Source organism: Physeter macrocephalus, chromosome 5 (genome assembly GCF_002837175.3).
Source record: "Physeter macrocephalus isolate SW-GA chromosome 5, ASM283717v5, whole genome shotgun sequence".
Lineage (NCBI taxonomy): Eukaryota > Metazoa > Chordata > Mammalia > Artiodactyla > Physeteridae > Physeter > Physeter macrocephalus.
The window spans coordinates 336865-359388 of NC_041218.1; the positions used below are offsets into that span (position 1 = coordinate 336865).

Genomic DNA, 22524 nt, shown 5'->3' on the forward strand with positions numbered 1-22524 from the left:
GAGTAGAGGGAAAGGGTCAAAGTCATCTGGAAGAGACAAGGGCCTAAGGGTCCTGGGAAGGAGCGAAGCCGGGTCATAGCGGAGCTGCGTCTGTGGCCCCTGAGCACCTGCTGTGCCAGGCCGTGCTCCTCGACTCGCATGGTCCTGTGTCCTGTAGCCTCACTGTCGCCCATGTGGAGCTGCCCTCCTGACCGTGTTTTACAGATGAGGACGCTGAGGGACAGAGGTTTAACAACTTGCTGGAGATGAAACAGCTAGTACATTGTGAAGCAGAGTTTTCACTCCTGTGGCCTGGTGCTGAAGCTCGTTGTCTCAGCTCTGCCATGTCACAGGGCTTGGTTTTCTTTCACCCTTCCTATGTTTTAAGTAAGCCAGTTCTTGTTTCAGCCCCTCAGGATCAATGGTGTTAAGGTGTATACTGAAAATGTGGACAAAAGGCAAATTATTTTGGACCTTCAGATTAGGTAAGTTTGTATTTATGTCATAGTTAATGATGTGTGATGTCACTTAGCTGTACCCATAAGGTGGAGGATATAATGAGCACATTTCTTTACCTGCTGTTTGATGGAATTGGACTAACTTCTTGTTGAAGACCTAAATTTATTTACTCTCTGGTTTTAGTTCCTGGTAGCCTAGATAATTGCTATCATTCATAAAACATGTTAAATAAAAGAAAGTAAAGGCACTACAAGAAAAGAAAACGACAGGCCCATATCCCTTGTGAACATTGATGCCACAATCCTCAAGAAAGTGCTAGCAAACTGAATTCAGCAACATAGTAAAAGAATTATACACCGTGACCAAGAGGGATTTATTCCTGGGATGCAAGGATGGTTCAACATAAGAAAAGTGATCAGTGTAATGCCCCACATTAACAGAATGAAGGGGGAAAAAAAAACCCTTTATGATTATCTCAGTTGATGCAGAAAAAGCATTTGGTGAAATTCAACACACTTTCATGATAAAAACACTTAAACAAGAAACAGACAGAAACTACTTCAGCATAATAAAAGGCATGTATTCCCAGCAAGTGGCATGCTCAGTGGTGAAAGACTGAAACCTTTTCCTCTGAGATCAGGAACGAGACAGGGATGCCCGCTTTCACCACTACTGTTCAACATGGTACTGGAAGTTCTTTTAGAGCAATTAGGTATGAAGAAAACGAAGTGAATGGCATACAAGTTGGAAAGGAGGAAGTAAAATTATCTTTGTACACAGGTAATATGATCTATGTAGAAAACCTGAAAGATTCCACAAAAAAAAGCTTTTAGAACTAGTAAATGAATTTAGCAAAGTAGAAGGATACAAAATCAATGCAAAAAAAATATCATTTGCATTCTATACACTAACAACGAGCAATCCAAAAAGGAAATTAACAATTTCATCTACAATAGAACCAGAAAGAATAAAATACTTAGAAATTAACTTAACCAAGAAGGTGGAAGACTTGTACAATGAAAACTACAGAACATTGTTGTAAGAAATTAAAGAAGACATAAATACATAGAGATACATCCCATGTTTGTGGTTTGGAAGACTTAATATTGTTAAAAGTCAACACTAAAAGCAATCTGTAGAAGCAGTGTAATCCATATAATCATATATCTGATAAGGGATTGAGATCCAGAATGTATAACGACCTCCTACAACTCAACAGCAACAAAAAAACAAATAACCTGATTCAGAAATGAGCAAAGGACTTGAATAGACATTTCTCCAAAGAAGATACACAAGTGGACACAGGCACATGAAAGGGTGCTCAACATCACTATTAATCAGGGAGAAGCAAATCCAGACTACAGTGAGATGCCGCCTCACACCCATCAGGATGGCACCTATCAGAAAACAGATTAGTGAGGATGTGCAGAAATTGGAACCCCTGTGCACTGATGGCAGGAATGTAAAAGGTACAGTTGCTATGGAAACAGAATAGTTGTTCCTCAAAAAATTAAACAATTACTGTATGACCCAGCACTTCCATTTCTGGTTACATACCCAAAAGATTTGAAAACAAGGTCTCAAAGAGGTATTTGTGCACTTGTGTTCATAGCAGCTATATTCCCAATAGCTAAAACATGGAAGCAACCCAGGTGTTCATTGACTGTTGAATAGGTAAGCAAGATGTGTTATGTACATACAGTAGAGTATCATTCAGCCTTTATAAAGAAGGAAATCCTGCAGTGTGTAGTGTCCATCCTGCTACAACAGGGATGAACCTTGAGGACATTATGCTAAATGAAATAGGATAGTCACAAAAAGGCAAATCCTGTCTGATTCCACTCATGTGAGGCCCCCAGAGGAGTCAGATTCGCAGAGACAGAAAGTAGGATGAAGGCTGCAGGGGGCTGGGGGAGGCCGGATCAGAAGTCGCTCTTTAACGGGTATAGAATTTCAGTTTTGCAGGATGCAGAGTTCTGGAAGTGATGGTGGTGATGGTTGCACAGTAATCTGAATGTGCTTAATGCCACTGAGCCGTGCACTTAAAAATGGTTGAGATGGTAATTTTATGTATATTTTACCACAATAAAAAATAATTGGGAAAAAAATTTCTTAGGGGTCTGCCAGGTGCCTTGCCTGCATGGTAGAGAGGTTTTCTCTGGCTCTTGTCTTCACTGTTTGTGAGCCTTTTTTTTTGGTGTCTTATTGGCTGGCAGGATTCCGGCTTTCCCTGAGGCCCCGGCCCAGCTGAGCTGCTGACTGACACACGGCTCCGCAGGGTTTGGTTTGTTGTTTTGGCTAAGGATCATTTTATTTTATCATGTCATCTCTGAGTTTCTAAAGTGTATTAATATAGTAAATAAACAGTCAGTACCAATTACCTTTATTCTAGAAGGGAGCATAGAATGTTGTGATGATGTAATACGGAAAACTCTGCGTCTTTAACATATTTGGAACTACTGCAAACGCTGCTGCCATCAGTGCAGTAAAAGAGGAAGCTCCGTGTATGTCTTCGGGTCAGCTGCACCCCGGAAGGGCTGTCCACTAGGCTGAGGATGAGCTTCAGGAGCGTGGGAACCTTGTTCTCTTGTTCTGGCACCAAGGGAGCACTTCATACACGTTCATTAAATAAACACTGGAATGAATCTGCTACCGGACGCCGTTTTGAAGATTCAGCCTGGCTTTTGTGGTTTCAGCAGACATGACAGCATACGCAAGTTATGCAGCTCAGATATTTATGTCTCTGAAAAGTCTGCATTCTGCTTTTTCCTGTGTTCCAGATAAGGACCGTAACTAGGTTACTGGCCGTGGAGTTGGGGAAGGAGTAATTGAGAGCTATGAGGAAATAAATGATCAAGTCTTACTGTGTGTGGGCGAAAACCTGTTGCTCGCCATCTGCCTCTACAAGGGTGAGGCCACCAGCCACTGCAGTTGCTGACCTTCCACACACCCTGAAAGGAGTTCAGGGCAGAGATCAGGAATGAGGCCCTCTGTGCTCTGGGAAAACTGGCAGAACAGGTCTTCAGATAGATATATTCAGGAGACGATGTTATGAGCCCAATTTCTTGCATCTTCTCATAGCTAGAAAAGCACTGCTATCATTAACTCAGATGTCTGCCCCTCGTGGCTAGCAGCAACTTTCTGCCAAAATGTGTGCTTGACTGTACGTCCCCCCTTCACCAAAAGAACCTGCAGGTATTGACTTTTACATCAAGACTGTGAATACTGGAAGACTTTCACTGCAGATGCCTTTTGTCACTATTTTGCTCATGTGCTTAGACAGTCTCTCATGGTTATCAAATTGCCTCCCGACGCTCCCACGCAGGAGTGGGAAGTCCTGCTTCCAAGAGTCAAGGGTGGGAGTCAAATCATACGGATCCCACGCAAAACGTAGTGGACGTGCCATGTTCATAGTAAAGATGGGTGCAAGCCTTACATTCAGCATCATGCTGTATTCATGTTTGTTTCACATTAATGATTGCACAGACTTAATCGTTGAGTAAAATTGATACCTCAGATGGATGTAATGTCTTTAACCTTTGACATCAGAGGGCCCTGAGCACTGCTAGTTTCCTCAGTACGGGGAGCTTGGGCACAACATTCATTTGTGGTGAAATATAATCTCAGCAATTTTTATGTTTTAAACAAGCATGGTTGTTTATAAAACCAATGAAAACTACGCTCCATCAAGAGATTGCTCCAGAAGCTGCACTTTGAGAAGTGACATTTATACCAAGGCCTCTGGCCAGGCTGCCTGCCTCGCCACCCGTGTGGTGATACTGACTGGTGTCCGTGACCGCTCCAGCGCAGGCACTAGAACACTGGCACGGCCAGGCTGCAGGTTACAGCTTTGCCTATAGTCTAGTCCTGGTTGCTTTACTATCATTGTATTCAGATTATATAGCTTGCAGGTCTGTGGTGATTAAGATAATGTAATACAGAACTTTTTCTTTGCTAGTTTTGTAGGAAATTGTGAGATTGATTTGGAGATCAAGCGATATTTTTGTAGAGCTGGTGTGCAAAGTATACAGGTAAGGTTTTTTTAAGTTTCATAGTCTTCTCAAATTCTCTGTGCTCTATTCAGAAAGAAAATCATGAGGTTTTTATTAACTCAGAATTTCTTTGAAGTTAAGTTTTTGTTTATAGGTTATGCTTGAGAGAAACCTGAAGTCAGATGCTCAGGAATCACTGAGAGGATCCTGCATCCTCCTTCTTGAGTCTGTAATGGCCTGTGGAACTGTTTTCTGTTAACGTTTCGGTTTCCCATTTGAATTTAGATTCATGGTACAATGCGGGTGATCCTGGAACCACTGATTGGAGACATGCCCTTAGTGGGAGCTTTGTCTATCTTCTTCCTTAGGAAGCCAGTAAGTCAATGTTTATTTCATTCTTTTCTTCCCATTCACTGACAAGAATGTGTACATATCGAAGAATAGGCGGAGTGGAGAAAAAGAGCTTAACTCACTTTATTCCCTTTGGTGCGTGAATCCTGCGTGCTTTCATCTCTTTGTGCCTTAACAGAGGGCTTCACATCTCTCGATAGACAACTTTTTTCCTCATTATAAAAATAATATGTTTGCTGCAGAAAATTTGAAAGCAGACCTTAGAAAGTATAGGTTGTAACTAACGTTCAGCGCCTGTCACTGAGTATGATATATATTTACTCATTCAGTCCTCATAGCTTGGTAGTTAAATACTGATACTAAACACTTTTGCCGACCAGGACCTGAGAGTCTGATTTGTCCAAGTCACAAAACCAGTAAGTCTGGGGATCTGCACCTGGACCTGCTCTGGTTGGCAGAGTTGCTACCCTCATACTCACCCTAAGTCTCCCTGCAGCACCTCCCCACCACCACCATTGCCTGCCTCTCGGGCTGTGTTGAATGAAGCACACAGTATGCTGTGTTTTTAAGGGTCAAAGATTAATTTTGACTAAATTATATTTTAACACTTGGATAAACCATGATTTTATTATTTCACATTCCATTTTTGGTTATAAGTCGTCAATACTTATTACTCATTATTAGTCACAAAAGTAAGACAACAAACTTGTCGCCTACCTAGACTCTCCCTCACTGAGACCCTTTCTTCTCGCCGAGGCCCCTCCCCTCACTGAGACTGTCCATCCTCACCTGGGTGGCTGCATTCCTACAAGGCTCCTCATCTGGGCTTCTGCAGCCTCTGCTGGCTTCCTGCCTTGGCTCTGTCCTCAGTGGACTTCACTGCTAGGGATCTTGCCCCGGCAGACTGACCCACCAGGGGCCGGCTCTCACTCACAGACGGTCATCTGTCCAGTGCGGTGGTAGTACCACCCCCACCCCCTCCCCCATCGTCCCTTCCACCTCCCTCCTTCTCTCTCCCTCCTCTCCCAGAATGCTGCACTTCCCAGGACATGGGCAGCCAGGTTCCCTCCTTGTCCCTGTGCCTCGCAGCACACTTCTTAATCTTTGGAAGCCACAGCCATGTCTGTCTCTATACAGTTCAGTAAATGTCTGATGAATGAATGGATCTGTTTCTCAGGTACCTCTTCACAGTGTGCCATTTTTGTAACCTGCGATGAGTCCTTTCTGGAGGTGTCATTAACATCATGTGTAGTGTAAAATGGGGATATTCATTTGTATAATTTGATTCAAATAATACAAATTATTGTTGCTGGTTTTTAAAATACAAGTTTATCTAGACCAAACAAGTGGTACTTTTCTGAATAAAAGCATAAGAAGTAAGTGTCATAACTTTTTGTTACCACTAAAATTATTATTCTCATTTGCTTTTTATTGCTTAAATAATTGGCTTATTTTGAACGTATCTTAATGACACAAAACATGGTAAAATTCAAAAGCTATTAAGGAACATCTGTGTTAAATTTTAATTTATTAAAATTTTGAGAAATGAAGAAATCCGTAAAAGATTCAAAATTCATGGGTTTTTTTTTTCCCACATACAAGTTGTTGAAAAGACAGTATGTTTAAAAAAAATTCCTTCACTAATGAATATAAAAAACTAATCCTTAGCAAGTTGATAAGTATTTTTAGTTTGCAGGGAAATTTTAACAATTTAAAGAAAGAGGTTTTTTTTTCAGCTCTGAATGTAACAAAATCCAAATCTTTAAATCTTCCTCAGAACTTTGTACTATTCTTCATTGGATCTTTCTTAGGTATACTTAGTTTAAAAATAACATTGTAGGGACTTCCCTGGTGGTCCAGTGGTTTGGACTCCGTGCTTCCACTGTAGGGGGCCCAGGTTCAGTGCCTGGTCAGGGAACTAGGATCCCACAAGCCGTGCAGCCAAAAAATAAAAAATAAAATAAAAATAACATTATAATATTAATTTCCAAATGAAAATTTAGTACTCAGAAAAGCAGGATGAGGCTGTGAAAGATTGAGGATCACTTGTATCCTTATATGGTGAATTACAGTGACCAAGCACAGGCTTCAGAGAAAAGGGACTTTTTCAGTCACTTTCATCTGGAAAATGTAAGAGCAGAATTCCCTGCTGGCTGCCAAGTCCTTCCTCACCCCAGTGAAAAACAGAAAGATTTGGGGTTTTGACTACCCAGATGATTTAGAAGCATGGCAACCTTCAGAAGAATATGAAACTTTCACATGTTTTTTTGCTCGTTGATTTGTTTAGATTAGTTCTGTTAATGTGCTACTTGTTTTTAAAAAAATAACCACAGGTGTCTGCAGTGCTGACCTCGTTGAGCACAGTGGGGGCAGGGCGGATGTACTGTCCCCTTATTTCAGATTAAGTGACAGACGTGAGCGCCACACAGCCTCACTTCCGCTCCTGGTTCTTTCTCTCCTTTGAACCGCGTGCTTTGAACAAATTACCATCTTCTCTCAGTATCCACAGGGGATTGGTTCCAGGACTCCCATGGACCAAAATCCGTGGATGCTCAAGTTCCTTATTAAATGGCATAGCATTTGTACATAACCTAACCACATCCTCTCGTATCCTTTAAATAATCTCTAGATCACTTATAACACCTAGGACGGTGTAAATTCTGTGTAAATAGTTGAAAGTCCAATGTAAATAGTTGCCCTAGTGCAGCAGATTCAAGTTTTGCTTTTTGGAACTTCTGGAATTTTTTCTTTCCGAATACTTTTGATCCGTGTTTGGTTGAATCTGAGGAGACGGAACTGGAACCGTCAGATACGGAGGCCCAACTGTATTTAATTTCTGTAAGCCTCAGTTTCCCCATCAGTAACATGGGTAGTACACTAATACCTCTTTCAAAAGATTGGAGGTGACGATTAAATGTAAAACACTTGGTATAGCACCTGGCACATAGTGAGTCTTCAGATGTTTCAGAAATTCAATAGTTTCCTATGCGTGAGGTTAGCATTCTGGTGGGGTCCCGACAGCAGAGGTCGAGCACTGGTGAGCACAGAAGCTTGGGTTAAGGTTCTGGAACGAGCCAGGGCGACCTCCTCTCTGCCCTTGGACGTGTCCCAGGGAAGTGGTGGCCACCCCCTCACGCTAACTTGACGGTTGTTGGGATTGCCTCTGGCATACACTCTTAAGGGTGTTTCAGAATCCTTAGGTCATTTTTAGGTTTGTCTCAGGAGTATGGATTAGAGTAGACTAAGTCAGGAGGTCCTTTCCAGAACTTCTCCAGGAGATGGTCTGGGGCTCACTCTGAACATGTTTATCCTAAAGGGGTCCTCCCAGCTAGCAAAGGACATGCCTGCTGAGTCTTTGATCCACAGATTGAGTTTCTTCATCTATAAAATGGAAGTAACATCTTCCTTTTAGAGTGATTGTGAAAAGAAATTGAATCCTACTAGCTAGGACTCCAGCAATTGAGGTACCTTAAGCAAAGGAAGGGGGAGAAGGGGGAGCTTTATTTTAAAACAAAATGAGCATATATCGATGTCTCATGAAACCCATGCAGGGGCTGCAGCTGGGAGTCAGGAACAGGACGGAATGTGGAATGTGGACGCCGTGGCCACTGTCTCTTGTGCCTGTTCTGCCTCAGCTTCGTTCTTCTCTCACCCTGAGACCAGCCTCCTCTGGTCCTTCAGGCCACAGGCCAGAAACACTGGCTGCCGGTGCCCCCGGGAGTGAGCCTCCCAATCTTCCCTTGGTCCTTGCCTGCCCTATTCCAGCTGCATCAGATACAGACCCTTAACCCCGAGACCAGGAGTAGGAAAGTTGCAGCATTCGAACGAGGCTCCCAGAAACTGATTCCTGCAGCCCTGCGTGGGAGGCAGCCATGAGGGGCGAGGCAGGGCTGGGCTGGCAGGTCCATGGAGCCCACTGGATGGAAGAGGCCCAGTCTTAGGCCACACATTAAGCCACTGGGGAGTTTGTGGCTGTTTATCCCGCCAGGTGTTCTCTGCATTTCTTGGATCTGGGGTTTGATATCTTGCATCATTTTGGAGCGTCTTGCCCCACCATCATTGTTGTGGTGCTCTTTCAGTGGCCCTGCCCCTTCCCCATGACTCTGTCTTTGGAGGGTCTTGTGCAGGAGAGAGTGTCGCACCTGCCCCCAGCAATACTGGTCTCTGTGGTCTAGGCATAGAGGGTGAATTCTGTTCCTGTCCTCTGAGTGGCTGTGGGCCCTCGCCTCTGGAAGGCAGGGCTTCTGCCTTTCCTGCAGCAGCTGTGCTCTCCCGGGCCCGCCCTATTTCTGTGGATTTCACAGGGTTTACTCTGGCTCTCCTGCCCTGGGACGGCCCTGTCACCTCAGCTCTCCATGCATCCAGGAGTGACGCTTTTCCTAGTTTTCTGCATCCCAAGTGAAAGCTGGAAGTCCTAGGAGCTTTAAGACATAAGAAAAATATTCGTGACCTTGACCACCAGCCCAAATCAGAAAATTCAGAAACTCTGGAGAAGGGCGGAGCCACCAGTCTGTTTTGTTTTGTTTTTAAATATTTATTTTCTTTTTGGCTGCATCCGGTCTTAGTTGTGGCACACGGCCTCCTCCTTGTGCCGTGCGGATGTCTCTCTAGTTGTGGCGCACGTGCTCAGTAGTTGTGGCGTGCAGGCTTAGTTGCTCCGCTGCATGTGGGATCTTAGTTCCGTGGCCAGGGATTGAACCCGCGTCCCCTGCTTTGGAAGACGGATCCTTAACCACTGGACCACCAGGGAAGTCTCCGCCAGTCCGCTTTTAACAGACTTCCTGTGTAGGACGCCTGGCGTGTCGTCAGTGCTGAAATGAGCAGTGGCTGTTGCCGACTCTCCCGCAACCCGCAGATGGCACGGAGGGCAGAGGGCAGCCGGCTGAGGTTCCCGTGAACACATGCTGCGCTGGTGGGGTTCCAGTTGGAATGTGCCCACCTTACTCACTGTTCCTCGGCAGCCCAAAGAGCTGATTTCCTGTCCTTTGGAAGCACGTCTCACTGGTTCTTCAGTTTCCCGAAAGGAGATCCCAGTCATCCAGACTTGGTGGGGGCACTAATTTTAGTTGCTTTCCCAAAGTGCTGCCTGGATCTGCCCCCCCTGGTGGCTCCCCGCTGTGCCCCCGCCCCCCCCCCCGCCCCCCTCACACCTGTCCACTTGCTCACACACTCGCTCTCGTCCTCCCACACATGGTCACTCATACTCCTCTCCCACCCCCTCAGCTTGGCTCTTCCGTCCCCTGGCCAGCTCCCCCTTCAGGGCCTTGAACGTGGAGGCCCTTCCCCTGGGGCCTTCTTTTTTTTTTTTTTTTTTTTTTTGGCCGGGGCTGGGGCACGAACCCGCGTCCCCTGCATTGGCAGGCGGACTCTCAACAACTGCGCCACCAGGGAAGCCCTGGGGCCTTCTTTCTTGCATTCAGATCTCTTCTTTTCAAACTCACCTGAGTCTATCCTTCCATGAATTCTGCCCCTGCCTCCCAGGCATTTTGTTTCTCTGAATTTGGGTAGCATTCAGGTATATCTTATCATTTTGGAAAGGGTCCTGCAAGTAGGCCCTCTGTCACCTGAGAGTTTGTAATCTAGTTATAGTCCCTTCCAGGTGACCGCCCTTTGGGAGGGCCTCTGAGTGCTTCTTTACTCCTGATTCAGCAGGATGCCCCAGGCTCATGTTAACAGTTTTTGCCCCAGACCTGGAATCAGCCATTTCTTCAAAATCCCCTGTTCCTTTTAGTGGAAAATGCATTTAGAGATCATAGGGTGCTAGGGAGTCTTAGGGAGGTTAGTGTTTCAGGACTTTATTAAAGTTGTTGCTTTTGAGTTTTGCTCTGTCCCAAAGAGTCTTGACCCTTGCAGTTCATATTTATAACCACCTACTCCCCAGCTTTGTCACTGCAGCTATATGGGTAATAGAGGTCATGCAGTTTCACTTAGCATCTTCTACAGTATAAAGCACAAATAACTTCATTATGTGCAGTATCTGTCTTGACAGGAAAAGCAGTGTTTCCAATCAGTACTTTTTACCTGTCCACATCCGTTTAATAGAATCTCAGCCAAGTATATAGGAATTATTCTAAGATAAATACCAACTAGAAAAATGAGCAATAAAATACAGATGTTGAATGAATGAATGGAACATGTCCCACTAATATCAGGAATATGCAGACTGAAACAGTGATAAAGTACCATTCTTTAACTGCCAGATAGACTGATTTTTAATATAGGTGTAAAATATGATTTTTAATAGGGTGTAAAGAAAGGACATTTTATACAGTTTTGACGGGAATGTAAGTTTGTACAATATTAGGGCAATTATATAGCATCTATCAACATAAAAAATGAACATGTATCTTTGACCAGAATTTCCACTTTTTGAATGCTAGTCTCCATGTGTATGTAACAACACGTGTGTGCAAAGATATTCATTGATTCATTACTTACAATAAAAGAGAAATTGTAAATATTCTAAGTGCTCATCAATAGGAGGATGGGTATATCAATAGTTATGATTTTACTGGAGTAAATTATGACATCAAAAGAACAGGCAAGGTATCTATACCAGCAAGGGACAACAGCCTTGATGTTTTACAAAGTGAAAAACAAGGTATAGGACAGTATTATGTACTAACCCATTTCATTTTTAAAGAAACAAACCTGCATGATTTGATATGATAATTGGAAATAATTTGCATACTTAATATTTTTGCCCTTTTTTTAAAACAGCTTTTAGAAATTAATTGGACAGGACTGACTAATCTTCTCGATATCCCCGGATTGAAGTAAGTACTCTGTCCTGTCCTGTGGGTAGCTTGCTGGTGGTGTCACATGCGTTTCCAGTGTCGTGAAGACGACACGGGTGTTTGAGAGCTGTGTCTTCCGAGCAGAGTCCATGCTTTCTGGGCGGGCTCTCTTGGGCTCTGGTGGTGTCGCCCCGTTTGAGGCTCTGGGTCAGAGCTGCATGAGAGCCCTGTTAGGGCTAGATGGAGCCTTTTCGTTAGTCATGAGGTGTCTTTCCAGTTTTGGTGTTTCAATATCCCAGAAAATTAAAGAAAACTTTAAAAAGTTTTTAAGCTTACATGTTTCAAAACTATCCCTTTATGGAATCTTTTCAAGCTGTGCTGTGCCTTCCCTTTCTGCCTTCTGTGCCTTGACCCACTCCTCCCTGGAGGGGTAGGTGTCAGCCCTGGACCTGGGAGCTGCATCGTGTGGCTGGGAGGCCCTCATTGTTCCGTGTGCTCTAGTGTCTGAAACATGAGGAAACCTTCCACTATGAGCATGTGAAGCCCTTCAGGGCATGTCCCGCCTGTGAGAGAAGTGAGGCTTCCTAGTCGCCTCACAGTCCATCTGTCCTCCAAGGTGGAAGGCTGTGGCGGCAGACCTGTTAGCCACCACTTAGCAGGAAGGTCTGAGGCTGCAGCCGCCAAGCCTGGTTTCACTGTTGCATTTGAAGGTTAAAGTGTGTTGTTTGTTGGTTAGAGTTCCATATGTTTTTAGTGGACACTGCTAATCTGTGGGGGAGTTTTCCCCCTAAAATAGCTTAAAAATTGAATTATGAAAGCCTTGGTTTCAATCTGTTTTTTCTCTTCCCGTGTATTTATTTATGCCCTTGAAATGGCCATTAGAAAGAATTTTATTTTGTTTCATTATCAGGGAAAAATTAAGACTGCACTGAGGCATAGTCATAACAATAGAAGTCTTTTTTAGGTGCTGTGGTTTATTAGATATAGAAAAATAGTGTTATCTTTAAAAGATTTTTGGAACGAAAGGACAACTTTAAAAGAGTTTTGTTAAAGTGTTGATTAGGATTCTTGCTTGCAACAACAAACCCAACTTACCTGGTCTTCATTAAGTGAGTAAATAATTGAGTAAACAAATACTGTTTTTTAGAGACAGTCTATTCACTCATCCGACAAATGGGTACGGAGTGCCTGCTGTGAGTGCCAGCCGTGTCTGTGAGCAGAGTGGAGCCTGCACCCTCTGCTGGTGTCGCCGAGAGGCCTGCGGCCCTGTTGGGTAGCCAGGCACAGCCAGGTGCTGGCATCCACAGGATGGCTCCTGACTCTGCTTTTCTGTGTGTGGCTTTGTTGCCAGGCAGGCTCTTGCTGTGAAGTAGCAGCTTCTAGCTTCTATTCCGCACACTCAGCAACCTCAGTCGGAAAAAGAACCTTTTCCCACGAGTTCCAGCAAAAGTTCTAGGGTTGACTTCTGTTTGTCTACCTGTCCTTGGACAGACTCTCCTGGTTCTGAGGATCAGATTGGGCCTCGTGCCCACGCTGAGAGGAGGCAGAGAAGTGCTTGAAGAAGCTCCAGTGAAGGGGGGCGGGGGGCGCCCCAAGGAAGGGCTCCAGAAGTTGGAAGAGAGGGTGCTGCTTAGCTGGCAAAAACGACAAATCCCTGCTGTCGCTTAGTGTAGAAGAGTGTGGTCTGCTTTCCTCCCCTCTGCGTCGTGGGAGGGTTTGTCGAGCATCTGCCCTTCAGGCCGTGTTGTGCTGGCTCCCTGTAGAGAGCCAGAGGGCGGGCTCTGCTGTGTGAGCCTGCAGCGCAGCTGGGGGTCAGTCCCAGAGCCTTCAGTTAGAAGGGAGAAATGCATGCACGCTCGCACGACGCACACATACAAATACAGCGCCATTTCATTGCGTGATTTTGTATGAAGGCAGGCTCTTTTTGTATAGTAATAATTTCCGGCTGTTGTTTTATATGTGAGTTTTCATATATACAATCTATAAAACCTATTCTTCTCTATTCATTATGTATAGGATTACATTTATCATTAAAAGTATCAATATATACTCATATATTAGAAATACAGACGGAAATAGACACACACCATTCAAAAATGAGACTGTGGTATAAAAGGGATATGGTAAAATACCCCTTTTAAATTATGTATATTTATATATGATACATAATTATGTAAATTTTATGTGATACAATATACACATATCTACTTAACATAAAACTTGGGCTACTATTTCTCAAAGATTTTGTCAAACAGCTCACAGCTGTGGCAAGCCTTGTTTTATAAAAATAGATATTTAATAACTTTGAATCTAACATAATGAAATCTTGCCGCAAGCTTTACAAAATGAACACCTACATGCTCTATCCATTGACTACAAAACAGAATCCAAGGTATTATAAAGTAGCAGTGATGCCTGAATCACTTTACTGTACCACAGATTTTAGCTGTCCTTACCATTTTTCAATGAAGAGCCATAACCTGAGTGTTGAAGGGATGAGGGTTGTGACAGAAACAGAAGTAGGGTGATGAGCAGGGTCGGTTCCAAAGGACCAGTGGGGTGGGACACAGTGGAAGCTGTTCTGTGTGCTGAGCCCCGGTGTAGTCAGGACGAGCGGCCCTGGGGATGCCCGGCCCCACGTGGGAGCCCGCGGATGAGGCTGCCTAGCTGAGCCTTGTGCTGGCACCGTAGGGTTAGAGAGAGGTGAGGCGGTGGCCGAGCACCATAGCAGCTAAGGGGTTCTTGAAACATTGATGTCATCAGTGAGGGGTCTTCTGTTTCAACAGATTTTTCAATATAAACAAAACTGGTACTTCTGCAGGGAAATGCCTGAGGTAAGACTATGCTTGGTATTAATGCTTTGAAGGGCCACCTCATCCTCTGCTTGGTGAACACTGATCCAGTGTCTGCCGGCGTAGACCCTCTGAGTCCCCCTGGACTGTTAGCGCTTGAGTAACTGATCTCTTCAGCAGTGGAGTGGAGCTGTGTGTGTGGGTGTGTGGTTTGTCTTCTGCCCTTGTTGGACTGAAAGGTGCTGCGCTGAGGTTCCGCATCTTGGCCTTGCATTTGGGCCCCCAACCTGCAGTGAGGCTCAGTTACCACTCAGTGAATGACGGCACTTTCACTGTGTCCCAGTGGATGTTCTGTGTTTAGTTACTTTACATCTGCGTGTTCATAATGTTAATATGAGAAGTACTGGCAAGAAGTAAGGTTCTTTTAAAAGTTTGCGCTTCTGGCTAAAGGTGTTCTTCTATAGCAATGAAACTTGGTTTACGTATGCCTTCAAAAGTGCTGTCACACATACGTTGCTTGATTCTCACATTTACACCAAAGAATAGACAAAAAGCATATTGAAAGTGCATTTGTTTCTTTAGCCTCCACAGTTTTATTCTTGCTACTGAGATCTCTGTGCAGTGGTGTATAGTATTTCAAATTGATTACAGTATTCAGTACCCAAATAAAGTGTGAAGAAAGAATGAACTGTAAATTCCTTTACTTCATTGGGACCTCTGCATATGTATCAGGAAAGATAAATTTAATGAAATAAACATGGAATGAGTAAATAAATGGATGCTTGTTTTGGTATTCTCTGTACTTTTATGGGTGTTTGAAATAGTTTATGTTAAAAAAAAAGAAATTTATTTAAATGTATCTTACTTATTCAGTATTAAATCAGTGATAAAGTTATGTGGAAATGTATGAGACGTTATTTAGGACATTGTGAAATATAGCCAGAATAGTATCTTGTGTTCTCAGAATAAATCACACATAATCATCACTGTAGCAGTACTGCATCTAAAGTATTAAACTGCTGGCTTTAAATACTGCGTTAGAGGGATTAGCTCCGCGCTGTCAGTGGGATATTGTGTCATGTCTATGCTAAGTTCACTGTTAACAGGCGATAACTAGTATTGAAGTGTCTGATAGTTGGTTGGTTTGTTTTTTACCTCCCACCTAACAGTGGTTTGTCAGATACTATCATTTTGGACATAATATCAAACTACCTGGTGCTTCCCAACCGAATCACGGTTCCTCTCGTCAGCGAAGTTCAAATAGCACAGTTGCGGTTTCCTATACCGAAGGTAAGCATCCGTTCATTAACACTTACAGACAGACTGGAGGAACTCTTCACATACTTGGGTGTTGTGACTTCTTGTATTTCTCCTAACAGCAGCCTTGCCACGTGGATCTTGATGCAGTAAAGGTGGTCTGTCCTGCCCTGTTCCTTAGGAGATTGGCTAAGGGGCGTCTGACCGAAAACTTTCAGAGACTTGAGGACAGTTCTTAAACCTCAGCTGTGAACCTCAGAGCTGCTCATAGGGACTTAATTCTGCAGATATCATTGCAAGGTGTAAAGGACAGCTATGACAACTTATTTATTGTCTCAGAAAGCACTTCCTATTTGCTTTTTTTTTTTTTTTTTTTTTGCGGTACGGGGGCCTCTCACTGTTGTGGCCTCTCCCGTTGCGGAGCACAGGCTCCGGACGCACAGGCTCAGTGGCCATGGCTCACGGGCCCAGCCGCTCTGCGGCATGTGGGATCTTCCCGGACCGGGGCACGAACCCGCGTCCCCTGCATCGGCAGGCGGATTCTCAACCACTGCACCACCAGGGAAGCCCAGCACTTCCTATTTGTATGTATCAAGATGTAACAGTTCAGCCTAAGCTGGGAACGTTGTACAAGCCTCCCCTCAGATATGACAAAATGGGCATCTTTGGGGTCATTCAGTGAGGGATGTGGCAGGCGTGTCGTTAGTGTTACTGCTGCCGTGGGTGGGATGGAAGGGCACGGCTGGGGCTGAGTCACAGCCCTGGGGTTAGGCAGCAACTTCACCTTTGGGAGTATATTTCTTGGTGTATCTGGGCTGCAGTTTCTTCATCTGTAAGTTGGGGTGATGTCCTGCACACACAGGCGGCTCACACATGTTGGAGTCACCTTCCTTTCAGTAAACTAAACAACCTCAGTCTGAGACTGTGAGAGCCTGCTGGCCAAGGATGTGGAATCCTCTGCTGGGCACAGAGCTGGAGGGTTGGCCCCAGTTATCAAGGGCTTCTCCCCCCTGGGCTTCACCCCACCCGTCTGGTCTGACCGACCTTGGGCTCCAGAAGTGGAGTGGGTAGCCTGTCACATGGTGTCTGGTCCTAGTTCAGTGTTTGTTTCCTGAAGTAGAAGTGGCCAGCCTTTCCCCACTGCCCATTACTCTTTCTAGATAAATTCGATCTCAGTAACAGTGCACAAACCAACAAACGTGCATGAGCATTCCTGTAGTTTTTCAAGTAACAACACCCCAGTCATTCAGGCCCAAATTAGTTACATTGTTGGCATTCAGCAGATGTGATGGGGCACCACGTATGAGACAGGGATGTCTTTTTTCCTTAACTTAGGGTTCTCATCTCTGGAAACGCAGGCCTGCCTTTCCACATAGAAAGCCCCGTGCTCCTAGGCCATTAGGCTTTGTATTCTCTGAGTACAGGGGACCATCTAAGCCTGCCCGGACCCAGCCTCCCTGCTGCTCAGATATGTTTGTTGCCACATTATCTAAGCTTTAGACCTGTGAAAATATAAGCAGGGGATTTTGTTTTGTTACGGTTTTAAAAGCGTATTTATCTGTAAAAATGTCTATCTTTCTGTGCTGATTGGTTCAGAAATATTACCTGGTAATTTTTTAAAAAGTGTTTTGTGGTGTAGAATGCTACCCTCCAAAAGGTAACTTTACAGGTTGTGTTTGCCTTGAAAGAAATATGAGTGGAGGTTTTTTATTTTATCAATTAAACAACATTTTTGAAAAAGGTAGCTATGTTAAGTCTGTGAGTCATACGTATCTCAGATTTTCAGTTTCCTATCCATAAAATAGGTTTAATGACAGTATTTCATAGGATTGTTGTAAAAATTCAGTGAAGTAATTGGAAAGTAATTGCATATCAAGGACTTAGGAACAGTCTCATGCATCCTGTAGTGCCAGTTATCACTAGTTATCACTGCAGTTACCACTAATGTCACTACTACGGAAACACAGGACTGTTTAGTGACCCATGAGGCCCTGTGCCATCTGACCTCCTGCCGTCCTGCCCTGCCCAAGTTGGGCTCCTGGGGTCCCTGGGGCACAGTGCTGCTCTGGGACCCCCCGTCCCAGGAGAAGTCTGCAAGAGGTGGTGGCTCACGCCAGCTCCTCTTGTCCCTGGCCCCGGTCAGACCCCTGGGACCCCGTCATGCTGCTCCTGAGCATCACGTGTTTGCCCTTTTTGCTCAGGGAGGAGGAACTGCCTGTTCCCTGTGCACAGGCTTCGCTCCGTGTCTGTTGGGTGAGCCCGTGAGCAGTCTGCTCTGTCTTTCTTCTTTCCAGGGTGTCCTGAGGATACACTTTATTGAAGCTCAGGATCTTCAAGGAAAAGACACTTACCTTAAGGGACTTGTCAAGGGGAAGTCAGACCCCTATGGAGTGATTCGAGTTGGCAATCAAATCTTCCAAAGCAAGGTCATCAAGGAGAACCTCAGTCCAAAGTGGAACGAGGTGTACGAGGTGAGGGAGTGGGTGCTGCTGCCGTCCCCCCCCTCCACATTCCTGTTCCACTCCTGCTGCGGGGTCGTGGTGTGCTTAGCTCAGGGTAATCTCAATTCTCTTTGCTTTCATTTTCCATTTTTAAAACTATTGTACCTTGTATCCCTACCTCACACAAAATTTTAAACCTTAATCGCATCAAGCTATCACAATAAATAATTAGCCCTTCATACATATAAACTTATTCCAAAATGAGGTTGATTATTTACTGTTTCGTAAATTTTCATGTAATACATCTTTGGACCTCTCTACGTGTCAATAAATATAGCCGTTCACTTGAGTAGGTACCACCATGTTTTTACTCAGAGAGATCTGGGCTTTGGGGTTCATTGTAACCAGTGCTGTATGAGCGTCGTGGGTTTTCTGCATTTGGCCAAGTTTTCCCCAGATTACGCTCCTCAGAGTGGAATTGCTGCATCACAAGGTATGCGGTTTGGAAAGAACTGAGAGGTGGTGCAGTTTATACCCCATCAGCTTCCCATCCTCCCAGCCCAGTCTGTTGCCAAATCTCTCAATCTCGGAGTGGTGGTGAGTGGGGTGCTTGCGGCCACCCTGCAGCCAGCACTGACCAGGACCGCTGCCGGAGTGGAGAGACATCCAAGCTTGTGGCCCCCGGTAACTGGGGACAAGTGCAGTGGCCCGTGGCCATGTGCGTGGATATTTCACAGGGACCCTGCCATCCAGAAGTGTGTCAGGTCCGGCAGTGGGGACCTCAGTGCTGTGCAGCTGCTGCCACTGACTGCAGCCACGTACTCAGTAGACACGATACTAGTGAACGTGAGATAACTGTGAGCTGCTACCTTTCAGGCTCTGGTCTATGAACATCCCGGACAGGAATTAGAGATCGAGCTCTTTGACGAAGACCCAGACAAGGACGACTTCCTCGGAAGGTAAGTCCTTCATGACGAGGTGAGCGTAGAGTCTTTTCCTTTGGTAATCACTGTTAAGCGTGTACTATAACTTCAGAAACAGGATTATGTACACGTCATGTGTATCTTAAAATGGCTCTTAGGTGTAGCGTTGCTTCGCCTTAGATTGCTTAAAACACGTTTTGTTCCTAAAACATTCACATTTAAGTAAGAAAAGGAAAGCTGCTAGATCTGTGTCCATCATAGCAGCCGCATGTTGCTATTTACATCAACTGGATTAAAGTTAAACATAATTTAAAATTCACCTTCTTAGTTGTGCTGCCCCATTTTAAGTGCTCAGTAGCCACGCCTGGCCCCAAATCCAGCCCAGCTCTCCAGCCTTTACACCACGCAGGCAGGGGTGCTCTAGGTTATAGAAACAGGTTTTTTAACTTTTGGTTTGTTATTGGGTTATGGGGGCGGGGAGTAGATAGTAATTTATATTGTGCCTATATACTGGAAAAGCAAATATTGACTTGTTTGCTTAAATTGAACAACCTGTACAGCTGAAAAAAATATCAAAAAACACACTTTAGCCTAATCTCTATTATTTAACTGAATTTCTTGTGGCAAAAAAAAGATACATAAGGATAGAGATGACATTGGACAGGTCTGGCTTCATCAAGAATGGCCTGTGTATTAGGCCGTGACCTCAGAATTCATTCATGAGACAGTTTGATGAGGAGCAACCCAAAGATTTCAAGCAAGGCAGTGAACAGGTCAGACTTGCATTCCAGCACAGACACTGTTAGGTTATCAGGGATTGAGACTGGGGACTGGCGTCCTTCAGGAGGCTATTGGAATAGATCAGGAGAGAGGTGTCAGGTCTGAGCTGGGGCAGAGAGGAGGGGTGGCTGCAGAATAAGGGGGTGTCATCGCTCCGTCCTGGTCGTCTCTGGCTCGGGGGGCCGGCTCCACGCTCCCAGCAGTGCAGGATTATGGGGAGCGATGGAACGGGCTGTCGGGGGGTATGCTGAGCACGAGGCGGAGGCCTCTGCGGCCACAGAGACGCTGGTCAGAGCCGAGGAGCGAGCCTGGGAAGGCGGTCTCGGCCTAACTGGGCGCGCAGGCGGCTGAGCCGGAGCGGTGGGCAGCAGCCGAGGGAGAGCGTGCCGGACCCAGGGCGGACTGTGCCTGCACAACTGGGCTGCGTGTGAGCAGCTCCGTGTGGGGAAGAGCAGCCCTCCCGGCTCTGACGGCAGCTGTGCCGCGCGGGTGCCCCCCTCCCTGCTTTTCCCGCCCTCGCTGCACTCTCGTGGGTGGAGGCCTGGGGAGGCTTTTGGAGGAAGTGCGTTTCTTGGTAAACTAGCATTTTGCTCCATTTCTGGAGTACTTTTTCATAGACTAATGCTTAAGGTTATTTCAGTCGTAAGAAGTGTGTTTCTATGTTCTAAAGTTGTTGTATTGTTATTTCTATAGTCTTATGATTGATCTTATTGAAGTTGAAAAGGAGCGCCTTTTAGATGAAGTAAGTTTCCTTTGAGTATTGTTCTATTTCATGAGTGTTGACAGAGCACCTGCTGCCACCGCCACCTGATGGTCTGAGAACTTAACATCCGCTCACAGACGTTGAGGACTTAGGCCTTCTAGTAACAGCAAAGTGAAAAGAAGTCAGCACCTACCAGACACTCGAAATTCCTGAGGATCCAAACACACACCAACTTTGTGTCAGGCAGGCACGCTCTCCTTCGGAGTCAGGGCAGAATCTGGGAGAAACTCCCCAATAACAGGCATTTTAAAGATAGTTGGAGTTCACAGCAGAGCTGGCACAGTGCAGTTGATGAGAAATTGTCCCATGAAAGATACCCACAAATACAGTGTGAATTGACAGCAACAGACATACTTCAAGCAAGATATTGCTATCAGAATAAAAAGAATAAAAAAGGAAGTTTGTGGTGGCTTCCAAAAGATGGGTAAGATTTGGATAAGTAAAGCGTAATTAACCAAATCACTGCTGAGATCTGCTTTCAAAGTAACATGTTTCCCTTCCCATGCACGTCAGCACACACTCAACAGGTGTCTGCGGTTTATCATGTTGTTGTGTGCCAGGTACTGTGTGCAGTGACGGGCAGAGCAGACAAAGCCCTGCACTCGGGGCAGTCTCTTCTTAATACTGAGTGTTTGGGGACCATCCTCGATTAATTGCTTTGTGGCTTTTAAGCTGAAACAAGTGTATACTAATTATTAGTATATAGTGATGAGGAAAAACAGACCTGTTAATGTGTCTGATATTGAAATTCAGACTTGGGGTCAATGTTATATTCTCTCTTGGCCCATAAATTCTATGGAAGTCCATACGTAAAAGCCTGACAGTGTTGGGTGGTATAAGAGGACACTTGAGTCCTTGCGTGTGAATTGGGGCTGGAATTGGGAATCAGTGAGTTAACACGTGAAGCGGCCACTGCTGTCAGTGTCTGGGGCCGGCAGCTGGTTCTTAGGCCTGGAGCTAAAGGTGGCAGGACTCAGGCCTTCTGCGTTTGTGGAGGCTGTTCAGTGTGCATGTCTGATCCAGGAGGACTTTGGCTGAACTATCTTGCTTTCTCTGCAGTGGTTCACCCTGGACGAGGTCCTCAGAGGAAAGCTGCACTTGAAACTGGAGTGGCTCACTCTCATGCCAGACGCTTCAAACCTGGAGAAGGTGCTGGATGGGGTCCCATGACAGCCTGTACTCCTGATCGCTAAGATTAGTACCTTTAAACTGTGCTGCAGCTCACTTAAAAAAAAATACAGCAATAATTTTGACTCCTGTGCTGTAGATCACTACAGTAGCATCAGGGATAAATTAGAGATAATGGAATTTTACAGGTCATTCTCACCTGTTTTATGAGATCTTTAAATTTTGTGCTTGATTATTGTATAGGGATTTGAAGAGCCACAGGTCACCTGAGTGCTTCGTTTGATTGATCTGAATAGAATCTTATGTTCGTTCTCTCTGTATTGCATATATCAGATGCTTATTTCTCCACTTCTCTTATTTTCTTGAGGATTATAGACATAATCAGGAAGAAATAGTCAGGAACCTTGGAAACCCACCTGCTGAAGCTTTTTCCTTTCCTTGCAGGTGCTGACAGACATCAGAGCTGACAAAGATCAAGCCAATGACGGGCTGTCCTCCTCGCTGCTCATCTTGTACTTGGACTCAGCCAGGAACCTCCCGGTAGGTGCCTCCGCGAGAGCCCACTGGGTGCTCGTTTCCTGGCAGTGGATCCTGCTGTGTTCAGCCGTGCCCACGCCGTGTCCCCATGCTTGTTGCTGTGTTTTCACTTCACTCCAGTCCAAGAGAGCAGCAGTGGAGAGGGTTACATGTGCGTTTCCTCCATGAGTGTAATTTTATGTTTACATCTTATTGGTTTATCCAGGATGGTCAGAATTAACTTACATGTTTTAAGAAGAAATCTCCAGTACATAGGAAAAGAATACACCTAGTAGTTAGAGAAGAAGATTTTCTGTAGAGAATCACTAATTATTAAAATTTAGTGCCTAAAGATGAAAATTGTACCCCTTTGGCCTCATCCTGGAAGTAGCACGGCCGGGTGACG

At 45.0% G+C, this 22524-nt stretch overlaps 1 protein-coding gene across 3 annotated transcripts in view; it reads left to right on the plus strand.

The window, feature by feature from the left end:
* ESYT2 (extended synaptotagmin 2) overlaps nucleotides 1-22524 on the plus strand; it is a 77125-nt gene that overhangs the window by 33097 nt on the left and 21504 nt on the right. For all 3 annotated transcript variants that reach the window (XM_024128040.2, XM_055084708.1, XM_024128041.2), the window contains exons 4-13: nucleotides 388-464; nucleotides 4397-4469; nucleotides 4716-4805; nucleotides 11502-11557; nucleotides 15480-15600; nucleotides 17862-18038; nucleotides 18885-18967; nucleotides 20405-20453; nucleotides 21534-21623; nucleotides 22047-22142. In XM_024128040.2, the coding sequence (XP_023983808.1) occupies nucleotides 388-464; nucleotides 4397-4469; nucleotides 4716-4805; nucleotides 11502-11557; nucleotides 15480-15600; nucleotides 17862-18038; nucleotides 18885-18967; nucleotides 20405-20453; nucleotides 21534-21623; nucleotides 22047-22142 (912 nt within the window). The remainder of the gene's footprint in view (nucleotides 1-387; nucleotides 465-4396; nucleotides 4470-4715; nucleotides 4806-11501; nucleotides 11558-15479; nucleotides 15601-17861; nucleotides 18039-18884; nucleotides 18968-20404; nucleotides 20454-21533; nucleotides 21624-22046; nucleotides 22143-22524) is intronic.